Source organism: Muscardinus avellanarius (genome assembly GCF_963383645.1).
Source record: "Muscardinus avellanarius genome assembly, chromosome: 11".
Taxonomy (NCBI): domain Eukaryota; kingdom Metazoa; phylum Chordata; class Mammalia; order Rodentia; family Gliridae; genus Muscardinus; species Muscardinus avellanarius.
Genome location: NC_137797.1, coordinates 32,913,071 through 32,927,151, shown reverse-complemented (window position 1 = coordinate 32,927,151; position 14,081 = coordinate 32,913,071). Strand labels below are relative to the sequence as shown.

At 41.9% G+C, this 14,081-nt stretch overlaps 1 protein-coding gene across 1 annotated transcript in view; it reads right to left on the bottom strand.

Moving 5' to 3' along the window:
- Positions 1–14,081, bottom strand: part of POC1B (POC1 centriolar protein B) — a gene marked incomplete at its 3' end in the record, with an annotated part of 92,448 nt that overhangs the window by 25,640 nt on the left and 52,727 nt on the right. Inside the window, exon 9 of the mRNA XM_080705780.1 lies at positions 8,845–8,925. Within this exon, the coding sequence (XP_080561906.1) occupies positions 8,845–8,925 (81 nt within the window). The remainder of the gene's footprint in view (positions 1–8,844; positions 8,926–14,081) is intronic.

The window sequence follows — 14,081 nt, the reverse complement described above, 5'->3', positions numbered from 1 at the left end:
TTTCATATAAAAAAGTTTAAGTATTACATCACTTTCGTCAGCAGGAATAGGACCAGATTCAGGCATAAAGTATTATTTAACTAGAATAATTCATAAAAATTTAATTAGTATAACATTTTTGGTAAATTCATTAAGTTTTCTTTCTCCATGACATAAAACTTAGAGGGGAAAAAAGCTCAAATTAGTAAATGTTTCAGTATATCCTAATCAAACTTAGGACTTGGCTATTGTTGATTTTTATTAAAGAGCATATTTAACTTGAAGGAAAAAAGAAATCCTCCAACCTACGTTATTTATCTCTTTTTTCAGTGACACTATCCACACCTACCCACACCTATCCAGAACTCTACCTTAAAAAAAAAGCCATGCTCCTTTTAGACTAAATTTTAGTTGCTTAAAAAAATCTTAAAGCATATTTTTAAAAAAAGGTCAGTGTAACATTCACAACTGTTAGTAACTTTTATAACATATGGGTCATACTGTGCTTCAAAAGCAAGGATCTAACCAATTTGGAAATAATCTTTTTCCCATCTCTAATATTTTCTCTTCTCCATTTAAATATTATACCTAAAGTATAAAATATGTTTTCTATGTATAATTGGCAGAAGAGCTGTAAAAATATTGTACTTTTCCTCATTTACTTCTGTAAATGTCATGTATGCTTTGCTTTTTTTTTTTTTTTTTTTTGGGTATTGGGGATGGAACCCAGGGGCTTTCTACCTCCGAGCTGCACCCCCAGCCCTATTTTTTATTCTTTATTTCAGGGTCTCACTGAGTTGCAAAGAGCCTCACTAAGTAGTAGCTGAGGCTGTCCGCTAACCACGATCCTCCTGTCTCAGCCTCCCAAATGTTGGGATTACAAGCATATGCCACCATGCCCGGCTGTATGCCGTTTTTTGAACCACCTTTAACAATTTCTTTTTATTTATTTATTTTTTTTGGTGGTATTAGGGTTCCTGGAAACCCTTCTACCTCCGGGTTACACTCCCAGACGTCTATTTTTTACATTTTTATTTGGAAACAGGGTCTCTTAAGCCAGCAAGGCTGGCTTCGAACCTGTCCTGTCTCTGCCTCCCAAGCGTGGGGATTGTAAGTGTGTGCCACCACTCCCGGCTGCCTTTAACAATTTAATTATTTCACATATTTTCCTTTCAAAGGAAAATGTTTTTAGATCATTTCTCAAATATTACAGAAATTCCTTTCTTTTTCATATTAAGCATTTTTAGAGTTTAGCAGTTAATTTTGGGGGGAAGGAGGTAATAGGGATTAAACCCTGGGAATTCTATCTCCAAGATACATCCTCAACCCTTTAAAAAAATTTTATTTTAAAATAGGGTCTTGCTAAGTTGCTGAAGCTTTTGCTAAATCAGTGAGATTGGCTTCAAACCTGCAATCCTCCTGTCTGAGCCTCCCAAGTACTAGGATTATAGATATTAGCCATCACACCCAGTTTATTTTTGAATTCCTGGATAAAAAATTATTATATCCCACTTGACATATTTATTATCACTTAAAGTTAAGAATAAGCTGGACGTAGCTGGACGTGGTGGTGCATGCTTGTGGTCCCAGCACTTGAGAGGCTGAGACAGGAGGATTGCAGGTTTGCGGCCATGCTCAGCTACTTAGTGAGACCCTGTTTCAAATAAAACAGAATAAAAAATGGAGCTGGGGGTGTAGCTCAGAGGCAGAATGTCCCCGAGTTCAATCCCCAGTACCAAATAAATAAATAAATAAATAAATAATAAATAAATAAAGTTAAGAGTAACCCTCTCTTAATAAAAGGGGGATAAAATGAGAGAGGCACCAGTTAAAAAGTCCAGAAGCCTGGATCCTACCAATGTCTGTGCATTTTCTTTCAAAAGTTTACAGTAGCAGGGTCAGGAGGAAGATACTGCAAGGCCACTGAGCCAACACGTGAAGACTCCACAGAAACGCCTTTCCCCCAAAGCTTAGAAAGCAGCCACAAAGCCATAAGCATACCTAGCTACAGAAGTCTTATGCACTCAACTTTTATATAACTCAAATGCAACATTTTATGTTGTGAAGTTTAAAAACTTTAAGAAGAATTCGCCCACCCCAGGTTTAGAAGATGTCTGTATGTAAATTTAAGAAAGCTAGCATATAGAAAAGTAGAGAAAGCAGGAGGCTAGTGCAACATGGTTTTAATGAACTTTCCTAGAAAAGGGGGTAATCTAGCGACAATAAACTACATATGCCATTTATACTTTCAAAGTTATAAATTTTAGTTTGAGACATTTAAGTTTGCATACACTGTGTTCTTTCAAGCAAGTCTTTCCAAATCTTTGCTTACATAAGCAGTCAGGACTGAAATAACTCTGAACTGGTTACGCAATGTTGTCTGGTAACCAGGATGCGCCGTTGCCACAACATCCATGGCGGTCTCCTGGGGTGTCCCAAGTCCACCCTCGGTGTGTCCACAGCCCATCAGTGCGTTCAGATTTGTCAGGTAGCAGATAGCACCCAACAGACTATGAACGTGAGTAGGCTGTTTCTTTCTAAAAATAGGCTGAAAAAAAAAAAAAAACTTTCCCAAAAGGAAGCCAAGGGACTTTGCTGAAAAATGTAAATCTAAAGGACATCTGGGAGGGAGTGTGCTTTTCAAGGTCACAGCGATGGCAGTGTCTCTCGCTTTGTTTCTGTTGACTGCTTTTCTTGATCCTAAAACTGAAGACAGGAAAACTGATTCCTTTTCTCTCAGCAGCCCCTCTGCCAAAATGAGGCCAGCGAGCCAGGAGGTAGCCTCAGCTACCCGGAGATTACTCAGGGCTGCACCTTGCTGTCCCTGGGGAAAGGAGCTAGGGAATCCCACAGCTGACATCCGACCCGTCAGGAAATCCTCCTGGCTCTGCCTTCAAATACATCCAGGATCAGATCCTTCATCTCCACCTCTTCTCTGCTGCTGTCCTGGGTGGAGCCCGCTGCCTGGTGTCACTAGCTTACTAATCAGCCGCCAGGTCCCCCGTGCCCACCTGTAGCCTGTTCCCACAGTGGGCCCTATGTCACCCAGGCCAGGCCTTGTGTCGCTGCCCCGCTGGCCTGGAGGAACCTTCCCAGACACCGCTTTAGTTGCTCCCTTCATTCCTGTGGATCTTCACTCCCGTCGCCTGTCACCTGTGATTCTTGTCTTGGCCATCCTGTCTAACATCACAAACCTTTCCTATCTTCTTCCCATCTGCCTTCAGTGCTTTTAAAACCTTTATTAAGAGCCGGGAGTGCAGAAGGACCCTGTGGTCCGGGCATCTGGCCCCGAGCCTGGGCGGGTGGGCAGGTGCTGGCAGGGCACCCCCTAGGCGACCCCCTCCCCAACCAGAAGGACCCCGTGGTCCAGGCCTCTGGCGCCTACCCTGGGTGGGTGGGCAGGCGCTGGCAGGTCACTCCTAGGCGACCCCCTTTCTACCTGGAAGGACCCTGTAAAAAAAGGAAAAGAAAAAGAAAAAAGGAAAATATCGGAGAGGGGTCAAGGAGGCCGTGGCAGATGCCAGGATACTGGAGATGCAGACAAAACTTATCCAAATGAACTGGAATTATCAGAAAAATTCCCCACTAAGGAGGACTGCTTCTTCTCTACATTGTTAAGAATCTTGGACATCACCTGTAAGGAGAGAGACTTTAGCGGAGACCAAGGAGAAAGGCGGTGCTGAAAGCGGTCTCCACGTTGGCGGTGGAGACCTGTATTCAGGAGAAGCAGAAATCGGAGCCTACCAACCTTATTTTTTTTCTTGGAGAAATTACACCAAAGGTCGAATGCTACTGTCGTGCATGCTTAGGAACACTGGACAAAATTCAGAGTGGAAAAAGAGTTTGGGAAAGATTTGAAATGGTGGAGGCAGTGGCAATGGCAGTGGCTAGTACTCAGGGGAGGCAGAGATCTGATGCATTACACCTGGATCCTTTGAAGTAATGACCCCAGAGGCAGAATGCTACCACCACGCACCCTCGAGAACGTGGGACAAATGGTTGGGCAAAGAGGGTGCTCGGATTAGAGCCTGCCGAGGGGTGAGGTCAGCGATGGACACACTAAAGCTGGGATTGGAGCCTGTCATGAGGCAAGGCCGGTGCTGGAGCCTCTGAGGCCGGGATCGGAGCCTGCCAAGGGGTCAGGCCAGTGCCAGGGCCAGCGTGGCCAGGATCGGAGCCTGCTGTGAGGCAAGGCCAGTGCTGGGGCCTCCAAGGCCGGGATAAGAGCCTGCTGAGGGGTTAGGTCGGTGCCGGGGCCAGCAGCCGGCATCGGAGCCTTCTGTGAGGCAAGGCCACTATTGAGGCCTCCGAGGTCAGGATCGGAGCCTGCCGAGGGGTTAGGTCGGTGCTGGGGCCAGCGAGGCCGGGATCGGAGCCTGCCGTGAGGTAAGGCCTGTGCTAGGGCCTCCGAGGCCGGGATCGAAGTCTGCCGAGGGGTCAGGCTGGTGCCAGGGCCAGCGTGGCCGGGATCGGAGCCTGCCGTGATGAAGGCCGGTGCTGGGGCCTCCGAGGCTGGGATCGGAGCCAGCTGAGGGGTTAGGCCGGTGTCAGGGCCAGCGAGACCAGAATCGGGGCCTCCCATGAGGCAAAGCCACTGCTTGAGCCAGCGAGGTCTGGATCAGTCCACCGGGTAGCCAGGCTACAACTGGGGCCATCAAGAGTGGGATCAGTATTTGCAACATGGCATGCACAAAGATATATTACAGAAAATAAAAATCAGATGCTTCCCCTAATCAGCAATAACTAGAAGGAAAGGGGCAACAGGAAGAGGTTGAGCTATAGAAAGGGCCCTATAGTGAAGCAATTAAGGTGACCAATCAGAGGGTATGGAATAGGGGAGGATGGAGCCTCTTTAAAAAGCAGGAGGTACATAAACAAATGTATCAAAGTTAATCACCAAACAAGCATGGGATCGAGGGAGGGGGAGGGAATGGGATGGAGACTGGATGAGGGCTAATTGGATGATGTGTGCTTGTATATCCTCTCAAGTCTTTTATTCCAGTGTGATGTATGATTACAATGCACCAATAAAAATAAATTAAAAAAAATAAAATTAAAAAAAAAAAGAGCCGGGTGTGGTGGCACATGCTTGTAATCCCTGTGCTTGGGAGGCTGAGACAGGAGGATCACACAGGTTCGAAGTCAGCCTCAGTTACTTAGTGAGGCTCTCAGCAACTTAGTGAGACCCTGTTTCCAAATAAAATAGAAAATTGTTGTGGGAGTATAGCCAGGAGGTAGAAAGCCTCTGGGTTCTACTTCCAGTACCACAAAAATAAAAATAAAACCTTTATAAGGTTGTTTTTTTTAATTTTTGTCCATCATACTACCTTTAAAACAACAACAACAACAACAACAACAACAACAACAACAACAACTGTGAATTGCCTGTTTCCCTGACTAAAAATGTGGAATACAAGCTTCTTTGGGACAAAAGTTTTTATTTATTTCTTTAAAGCTAAGAATGCCACAAAACCACTACTCAGAAAATATTCAGAGAGGCATGTGTGTACGTGTGTGCCCTCCCTGGGTTCTATCACACCTGCCTCCACCATGGAGCTGGCGATATAAAGGCCTCGCACTAGACCCAGGCACTTTATTACCATGGTATACTTTCAGCATCTTTGGTCTTTGAAGGTGTCTGCTTACATCTTGCTTTCCCTCCCTGGAATGCTCCTGTCAAAGCTCTGCTCACTTATGGTCAGGTCAAGGACCAAGGACAGGTTTTCTTCTAGAGAAGTCCTCTCATTTCCGCAGACCACCGGTGACCTCTTGTGAGCACTCCCACAGGACCTTCCGGACATTCGTGCGCACTCGGCATCAAGTGCCTGGACATTGGCTTTTCTTCCCATGTGGGCAAGTCTATCTGGTGAGGCTCTGGGTTTCTCAGTGTCAGGCAACCAGCCTGCCTCCCCTCAGCATCTCACGCAATACCTTTGCACAGTATGTTTTTTATTTTGGCTAGTGGAGTAACAATAGATTGTATGTCTCGGAACTTTTTCTATAACGTCAGTTCTCAGGTTATTGTAAATAATGAATGCGACATGAAACACTATCTCTGATTCTAAAGAAAAGCACATGCATTACATTCATACTCTGCACAGTGCCAGGATAAAGAAGAGAACACTCAGCAGCTCTCTGAGGAGAGCCCAGGGTCGTCAAGTCCTGGGAAGAGCCGCAAGATCACTAACTCTGTTGGTTTATTTCTAAGACAACACTAAAATTAACACATCTAACTTTGTAATTTACCTAAAGATAACAAAAATTTTAGTAGTCCTAGAGATTTTAAAAACAAATTTTATTTATAGTAAGTTAAAAAATATTCTTTAGTTGTGGGTATAGCTCAGTGGTAGAGCACTTCCTAGCCTAGCATGCATGAAACTGTGGGTTCACAGAAACACATGTGAGTATATGTGTACACACACACACACACACACACACACACACACACACACACACACGCACGCACACACACACACGCACACACTAGAAAGAAAATACAAAACCGGTTTATATTCCTTCCATTTTTGGAAGGAGTGGAGAAAGGGGTCTAGAACAAACTCTGTAGCCACATAATTACTAATGCTAAATGCGCCAATACAGTCACTGTTACTGTTATTACTATCATTATTATAATAGAGATGGAACCCCAGGCTGTTCACATGCTAGGCAAGCATTCTACCACTGAGCTGTCTTCTTCAGCCTGTCATAGTTCAATATCGATGACAGAACCTTAGTTCAGTTCTAACTAAGTAAAAGAAAACCTTAAAAGATGCAAATTAAGTCTTGAAGTAATTCTTTAGAAAATTAGTATAGTATATGCTAATTATAGAACAGTACAGTATATAATAAGCCACTTAATAAAAATAAAGATTTTTTAGAAATTCAACATTTTAAAACAATGTCTATATGACAGACAATATATTCTGTTATAGAAACATTTCTACAACAAAGCTTTAAACTGCAGATTAGTAAACTCTTTTTTTCTTTTTCTTTTTTTTTCTTTTGCGGGTCTGGGGATGGAACCTAGGGGCATTCAACCTCCAAGCTACACCCTCTGCCCTATTTTTTATTCTTTATTTTTGAAACAGGGTCTCACTAAATTGCAGAGGGCCTCATTAAGTAGCTGTGGCTGTCGGCGAACCGCGACCCTCTGGTCTCAGCCTCCCGAATGCTGGGATTACAAGTGTTTACCACCATGCCTGGCAGTAATGTCTTATTTTAATCCTCAAATATGATATCAAATCTCTTGCCATGCACTAGAGATAGAAGTGCAAGACACGAAGATACCAACTGTCATACTGTATGCCGCAATTTTTCCTTCATATTACGTAGAGACATCAGAATGTAGGTATCTATACACTTAGGTTTCAAAAGCACCATGAATGCTGGGAATGGTGGAACACACTTGTAATCCCTGTGCTTGGGAGTATCACACAGGTTCAAAGCCAGTCTCAGCTACTGAGTAAGGCTCTCAGCAATTTAGTGAGACCCTGTTTCCAAATAAAATAGAAAATAGGTCTGGGAGTGTAGTCCAAAAGTAAACAGCCTCTGGGTTCCATCCCCAGCACCACCACCACCACCACCAAAAAAAGCACCATGAATATTAAATCATATAAAAGCAGGAATTGAAGTCAATAGTTTCTTATACCTGCTTTTAATCCTCTAAAGGAATTTGACAAATTAAGGCTTAAGAAGTAACCTGGAGTTAGTTGTTTGTTTTCTCTGCTATACCAGGGATTGAACCCAAGGGCACTCTACTACTGAGTTACATTCCTAACCCTTTTTAATTTTATTCTGTGACAGGGCCTCACTAAGTTTTCTAGGCTGGCCTTGAACTTGCAATCCTCTGCCTTAGCCTCCTAAATTGCTGGATTACAGGTATGTGCCACCATGCCTGGTTAAATAAATGTATCTTTTCTAGTCCCCACTTGATGAAACAAATTTCTAAGAAACATTTTTCTAGTCTATAAAAAAACCCAAACAAACCCCTAAAAGAAACAGTAACCTCTGCCTGTTGAGGTGGCGCACACTTGTAATCCCTGCGCTTGGGAAGTGGAGACAGGAGGATCGTGCAGGTTCGAAGCCAGCCTCTCTGGGTTAAGAGACCCTGTTTCCAAATAAAAATATAAAATAGGTCTGGGAGTGTAGCCTGGAGGAAGAAGGGTTTCCAGGAACCCCAGTACCACAAAGAAGGAAGGAAGGAAGGAAGGAAGGAAGGAAGGAAGGAAGGAAGGAAGGAAGGAAGAAGGAAGGAAGGAAGTAAGTGAGGGAGGGAGGGAAAGAGTAACCTCAATAACAAAATACTTTAAATACTGCTTTTAATTCCCAATTTTTCTCTGGGGTATTAAAGTCACACACACAAGTTCACACCAAGAAATATTTAGTACAGTTGCATTTCAAGCTGAAGCAGAAAGAAATCTTAGCCGCCTTTGGACACTGAATGAAACTCCAAGAATGAGAAATACTTAATTTTCGGAAAATCCACTGAGAGATTAACAAAGGGAAATGACTGCTACTTTTATAGCTTCTAAGGAGAGTTCTAGAGGTTAAGTTTATCACCACTGATTGACAAGTAACAAGCAGGGAATCCGCTCTGGAACAGAAAGTGAACCGTCACCTGTGTAGCGCCATCAGATGAGCCCGTGAGGGTGGATTGGACCGAGTGGGGGCCTTCAGAGTAAAATCTGTTCTGGGCTGCTCCCCTGTGTGGCTGAACATATACAACACCAACATGGCTTTTTCTCTGCTAATATGTTAGGCTACTCAGCCACCATTTTATCCTCTCCATCACATACTTCTTAAAGAAATAGACTATACTCAAAACTCAAAAATTAAATACCATTTAAATGTTTAAAAAAGACTTACTGTGGTAGAATCAAAAGAAAAGATGTCCACAACAGGGGGAGAAGAAATCTGCAAATCGATTACCTCAAGCTTTGGATTAATCTGTGTATGTACATAAAAAAGTTAATATGAGATTTTTATAGCATAAAAAACTGAATTTTATTTGTAAAATATTAAGAGGGCATGGGTATTCTAAAATTAAAGTATGCCAGTATATTCATTAGCATGGATACAAACAAAATATTTGCAAAATACTGCCTACCAAGTCTATCAACATATAAGAAAATATTTGAAAAAGTTGAATTTATCCCAGAAATAACAGTTGCTGTTACATTAAAAGATGTAATTTATGTATAAAAGAATATTGAAAATAAAATAACCCACCTCAAAAGATGCAGAAAAACTCCTAGCCAGTTCATAAAGACAAAAAAAGTGAAATGAAAGTGTTAAGATGTTAAAGTTAAAAAGGAGAATTAAGTTTAAAATAAAGTTGATATTCATCTGTAAAATGTTTAGGTATGAGTAAATCTCTAAAAAAATGTATTGTTAAATCATTAGAACTAATAAGAGAATTCAACAGATTTTCCACACTCAAAAATCAAGATAAAAAATCAACTGCATTTGAGCATACAATTAGAAAGTATAAATTTTAAAAAGACACCATTTATGAAATCATAAAAACCTAAAAATATATCAGAATATACAAAAATGTGTAAGACCTCATATGAAAAAAAAACAATACTTATATTGACATTTAAAGAAGAGTCAAATAAAAAGAAAGTCATACTATAAAGAGTTCAGACACAGAGTGCTACAGATATGGAAAGTAAGTCCAGCAAAACAAATGGGAAGACAAATGAACAAAGAAAAGTTTGTAGCTGAGAAAACGGCATCACTGTATGGATCCCCGTCTAACTAGTGTTAGATCCCATACAACGTAGGCAGCAGATAAACTAGTAACCTAATTGATAGATTAAAACTACCAAATAAAAGTAAGTAAATAAAAAATATTTTTGTATCCAGAGTCTCAGAATGACAAAAAAAAAGCAAACCCCACAAAGTTAAAAAAAAAAGAAGCTGCTTACATAAAAATTCAGAATTGTTTAATAATGGATACCACAAAGTTAACAATCTGATAATGGAATAGGACGTGTCAATATTATGATGCTAAAATGGAAAAAGAAGCCGGGTGTGGTGGCACACATTTATAATCCCAGCACTTGGGAGGCTGATATGGGATGATCACTGCTCATGGGCAGTCTTAGCTACTTAGTGAGGCCCTTCGCAACTCAGTGAGACCCTGTTTCAAAATAAAGAATAAAAAATAGGACTGGGGATGTGGATCAGAGGTAGAATGCGCCTGGGTTCTATCCCTGGTACTGCAGAAACAAACAAACAAACAAACAAACAACAAACAACAAAAAAAAGAAAAGGAACAGATATATAATGTTATATATATATATATATATATATATATATATATATATAAAACATTACAAAAAAAAAAACACCCTAAAAATCAATGTGAAAAGAGTAGCAAACTCAAGGGAGAAAAAATATGGCAGTAACACTGCAACAGTTATTCAGCAAATGAAGAGATGCTCATAAATATTAATGAGAAAAGTAAAAATTAAAGCCCGGTATGGTGGCACACGCTGGTAATCCCAGCATTCGAGAGGCTGAGACTGGAGGATCACGGTTCGTGGACAGCCTCAGCTACTAAGTGAGGCCGTCTGCAACTCAGTGAGACCCTCTTTCAAAATAAAGAATAAAAATAGGGCTAGGGTATAGCTTGGAGGTAGAAAGCCCAGGGGTTCCATCCTCATCCCACAAAAAAAGTAAAAATTAAAAGAAAATACTGCTTAATACCTGTCAGACTAAAAAAACTAGAAAGTTCAACAATGCCAGCACTGTTTATAATGGCCCAAACTAAAAAAACTGAAAATATCTCAAATATCTATCAAGAGTAAAGTAGATTATGGGGAACAACTGCAGTAAATTCACTGTGATACTAGACAGCAACGAAAACAAAATATAACTCTACCACATGAGTGTATAAATTCAGAAGTATTGCATACAAATTTCAAGATTTAACGTTAAATATAAAAGTTACAAAAATATATTTAATATGATTCCATATATGTAAGATTCAAAATCATGAGACCCCATAAGCACAAATAAAATGTATATATAGTAAAATTACAAAAGTAAGGAAATTATTACTCAGAAAGGTGACTACCTTTGAGGGAAGTTATTTCAAAATTCAAAAAGATCAGAAACAAAAATAATTCAAATATCATGAATACAAAGAAGTAAACAAAGGGCAAGAAAGACAGCAGGACTTGTTTTCAAATGAATAGTGCCAAGAGCAAGAGTACTAAAGACGCCTAAAGAAAAAATCTGACTGGGTGTTAGGCAGAGAGCAAGCCTTCCTGTCTCATAAAGCAACACGGTTCCTCAACAGAAACCTTAGAAAACATAAAAACATAGAGACACGGGGAGAGCATTCCTCCGCACAGTGGCAGGATGCTAACATGGTACATGATACTTTTGCACAAGGGTAGAAGAGAGATTAGAGAGGCTGGCAAGGATCCAGTTTTTTGTTTGTTGGTGGTACTGGGGATGGAACCCTTCTACCTTGGGCTACACTCCCAGATCTATTTTTATATTTTTTATTTGGAAACAGGGTCTCTTAAGCCAGTGAAACAGGCTTCGAAGCTGCGTGATTCTCCTGTCTCTGCCTCCCAAGCGGGGGGATTATAAGTGTGTGCCACCACGCCCGGCAAGGGCCCAGTTTTGAAGGTGAAGGAATTGGGGAAGGTAGGAACGCTGAAGTCTGAGGTGTGCTTTAGGAAGGTGAATGTGAGGTGTTAGAATGGGGAGAACACAATAGGACTTTCTGATGGGGCGGAGCCCACCTGAGAGGACTGGAGCAGTTTGTAAGGCGGGAAGAACATCTTAACACTCTGCAGCCCATTGTGAGGTGTGCATTGCCACGTGTCAGGACGGAGGGTACATCTGCAGGGTGAGAATGAGGGCAATCTGCGCCTCTGCTCTTTTCTGGGCTGTTCTATAACGCAGAAAACACACATAGCCACTCCTGTGAGCTCTGAGCCTTTAGCTAAGGCAGAGACATGCGCTATCCTGAGAGGCTCACAGACCTTCCATTCTCTTTTATCTACTGCCACCTAGTGGAGACAGGAAGATGTTTACCAGCTAAAACAGGATGAAATCTAATTCACCATCTGAAATTGAACTGCTCAAAAAATGTAAATCACATGGAGAGAGTAAAGCCCCTCTCCTAGAAAAACCCTTGACTTAGACGAGTTTGGAAGTCTCTGATGTAACTGAGAGTCTTTTAGTGCACTGAGCCACATAAAGTAAGTCAGTAAGTCATTAGAATAGCCTTGAAACGGAGGGTCTGTTTCCAGAGAGGCGGAGTACTCCCAGCTCAAGGAGGGGAGTGCTCCCCTCCTTGTGTGACTGGGACAGGCCAGCCTACCTGAGCGAAGTGACCCAGCCCAAGCCCGGCCCGAGGTCCTGCGCCTCCATCACACTGAGAGTCCATCTACAGAAACCCCTGTGCTAACCAAGTCCCCGCCCCCATCACTGCTGCACAGACCAAGCTGAGGACACGTCCTGCACAGACACCTGAGTATCTGTCAACGGGACCAAATTTGATTTTTAGTATAAGGAAGCATTGTACCAGAGTGATTAGTGATACAGAATGGAACCAGGGTGCTGGGGTTGAAATCCAGGGCTGCCGCTTCTTCCCTTTAACTCCCATTTGCCTCAATTTCCTTTTGTAAACATTTAAGAAATATTCTTTTTTTTCCGAAAGCACTTAGGACAATGCTGTGTGTGTTAGATACTGATAGACAGGTCAGGCTGGTTCCCCGGAAGGGCTTCTGCCAGGTAGTAGGGTTGTTCATTTTAAAAGTTACGTTGATTGACAGGCCAGAACAGTTTTTGGGGAGCAGGAGAGGCAAAGGGCAGGGTTAGCTATTAAAGAAGAATCTCTCTTGGCTGTATGGTTGTCTCCAGTGGAGTTTTTGTCCTTCAGATACTTACTATTATTATATAATCTCTAAAAGTCATTTATTGAGGCCCCCCAAGGCATAAACATATGTCTTAGCTAGAACTAAAACATGAAATTGGCAGACAGGTGGCCATTTTTTTCCTCAATTATGTTTTCAACTTTATTCAAAGACTGAGATTAAAAACCTGATCTCAGATTTAAAGACTTACATTGATTACCTGTAGTTTTCAACCATGAATCATGGTCAATCCACAAAATATCACTGTACAAATATAGGGTTAAATTAAAAAGATGTGTTCCTTCCCATTAAATATCAACAGAATTCCACATGCAATTTAGAGATTAAGGTAATGTTAAATAGCCACTATAAAACTGAGAACCACAGAAACAACTATTCTGTTAATAAATTCTATTTAACTTCTTATAATATTCTGAATTCTTTTAGAATAGCTATTTTGATGCCTTACTGTCACGTAGCTCCATCACTGTCCTTTACAAAAGTTTTACTCTCCCCTTGGATACACAAGAGGGGAGGCGACTGCACAGGAGAAAGGTGCCGTGAACATGGTTAAAGTCCCCCTTTGCCAGGGCAGTTGTTTTTGTCTGGGGCAGGGCAGAGCACTTCAGCAGAGTCAGTCTGAAGATACAGTCAGCATGAACAGGGGCATAGAGAGCACAGCACAGGCTAGGTTAAGATGCCTGGAGTAACCAGACGTGGTGGCGCACGCTTGTAATCCCAGCGCTTGGGAGGCTGAGACAGGAGGATCGCACAGGTTTGAAGCAGGCCTCAGCTACTTAGTGAGGCTCTCAGCAACTTGGAGAGACCCTGTTTCCAAATAAGTTATAAAAAAGGTCTGGGAGCATAGCCTGGAGGTAGAAAAGCCCCTGGGTTCCACCCCCAGTACCACACACACACACACACACACACACACACACACACACACACACACACAAAAGATGCCTGGAGTAGAGCTCTGGCCTCTACCCCATCAGGGAAAGAGAGAGGCATTGCTCTTGAGTTTTTAATTAAGATGGGGTGCTGGCAAGGCCAGGAGCGCTAGCAAGGCTTTGCAGGAGACCAGAAGGAATCCAGGAGGGGACCATTCCACACAGCAAGGGCTCAAAGCCCTTAACCTTCTACTCATACTTTTTTTTTTTTTTTATGGTACTAGGGATGGAACCCTTCTACCTCTGGGCTACACTCCCAGACCTATTTTAT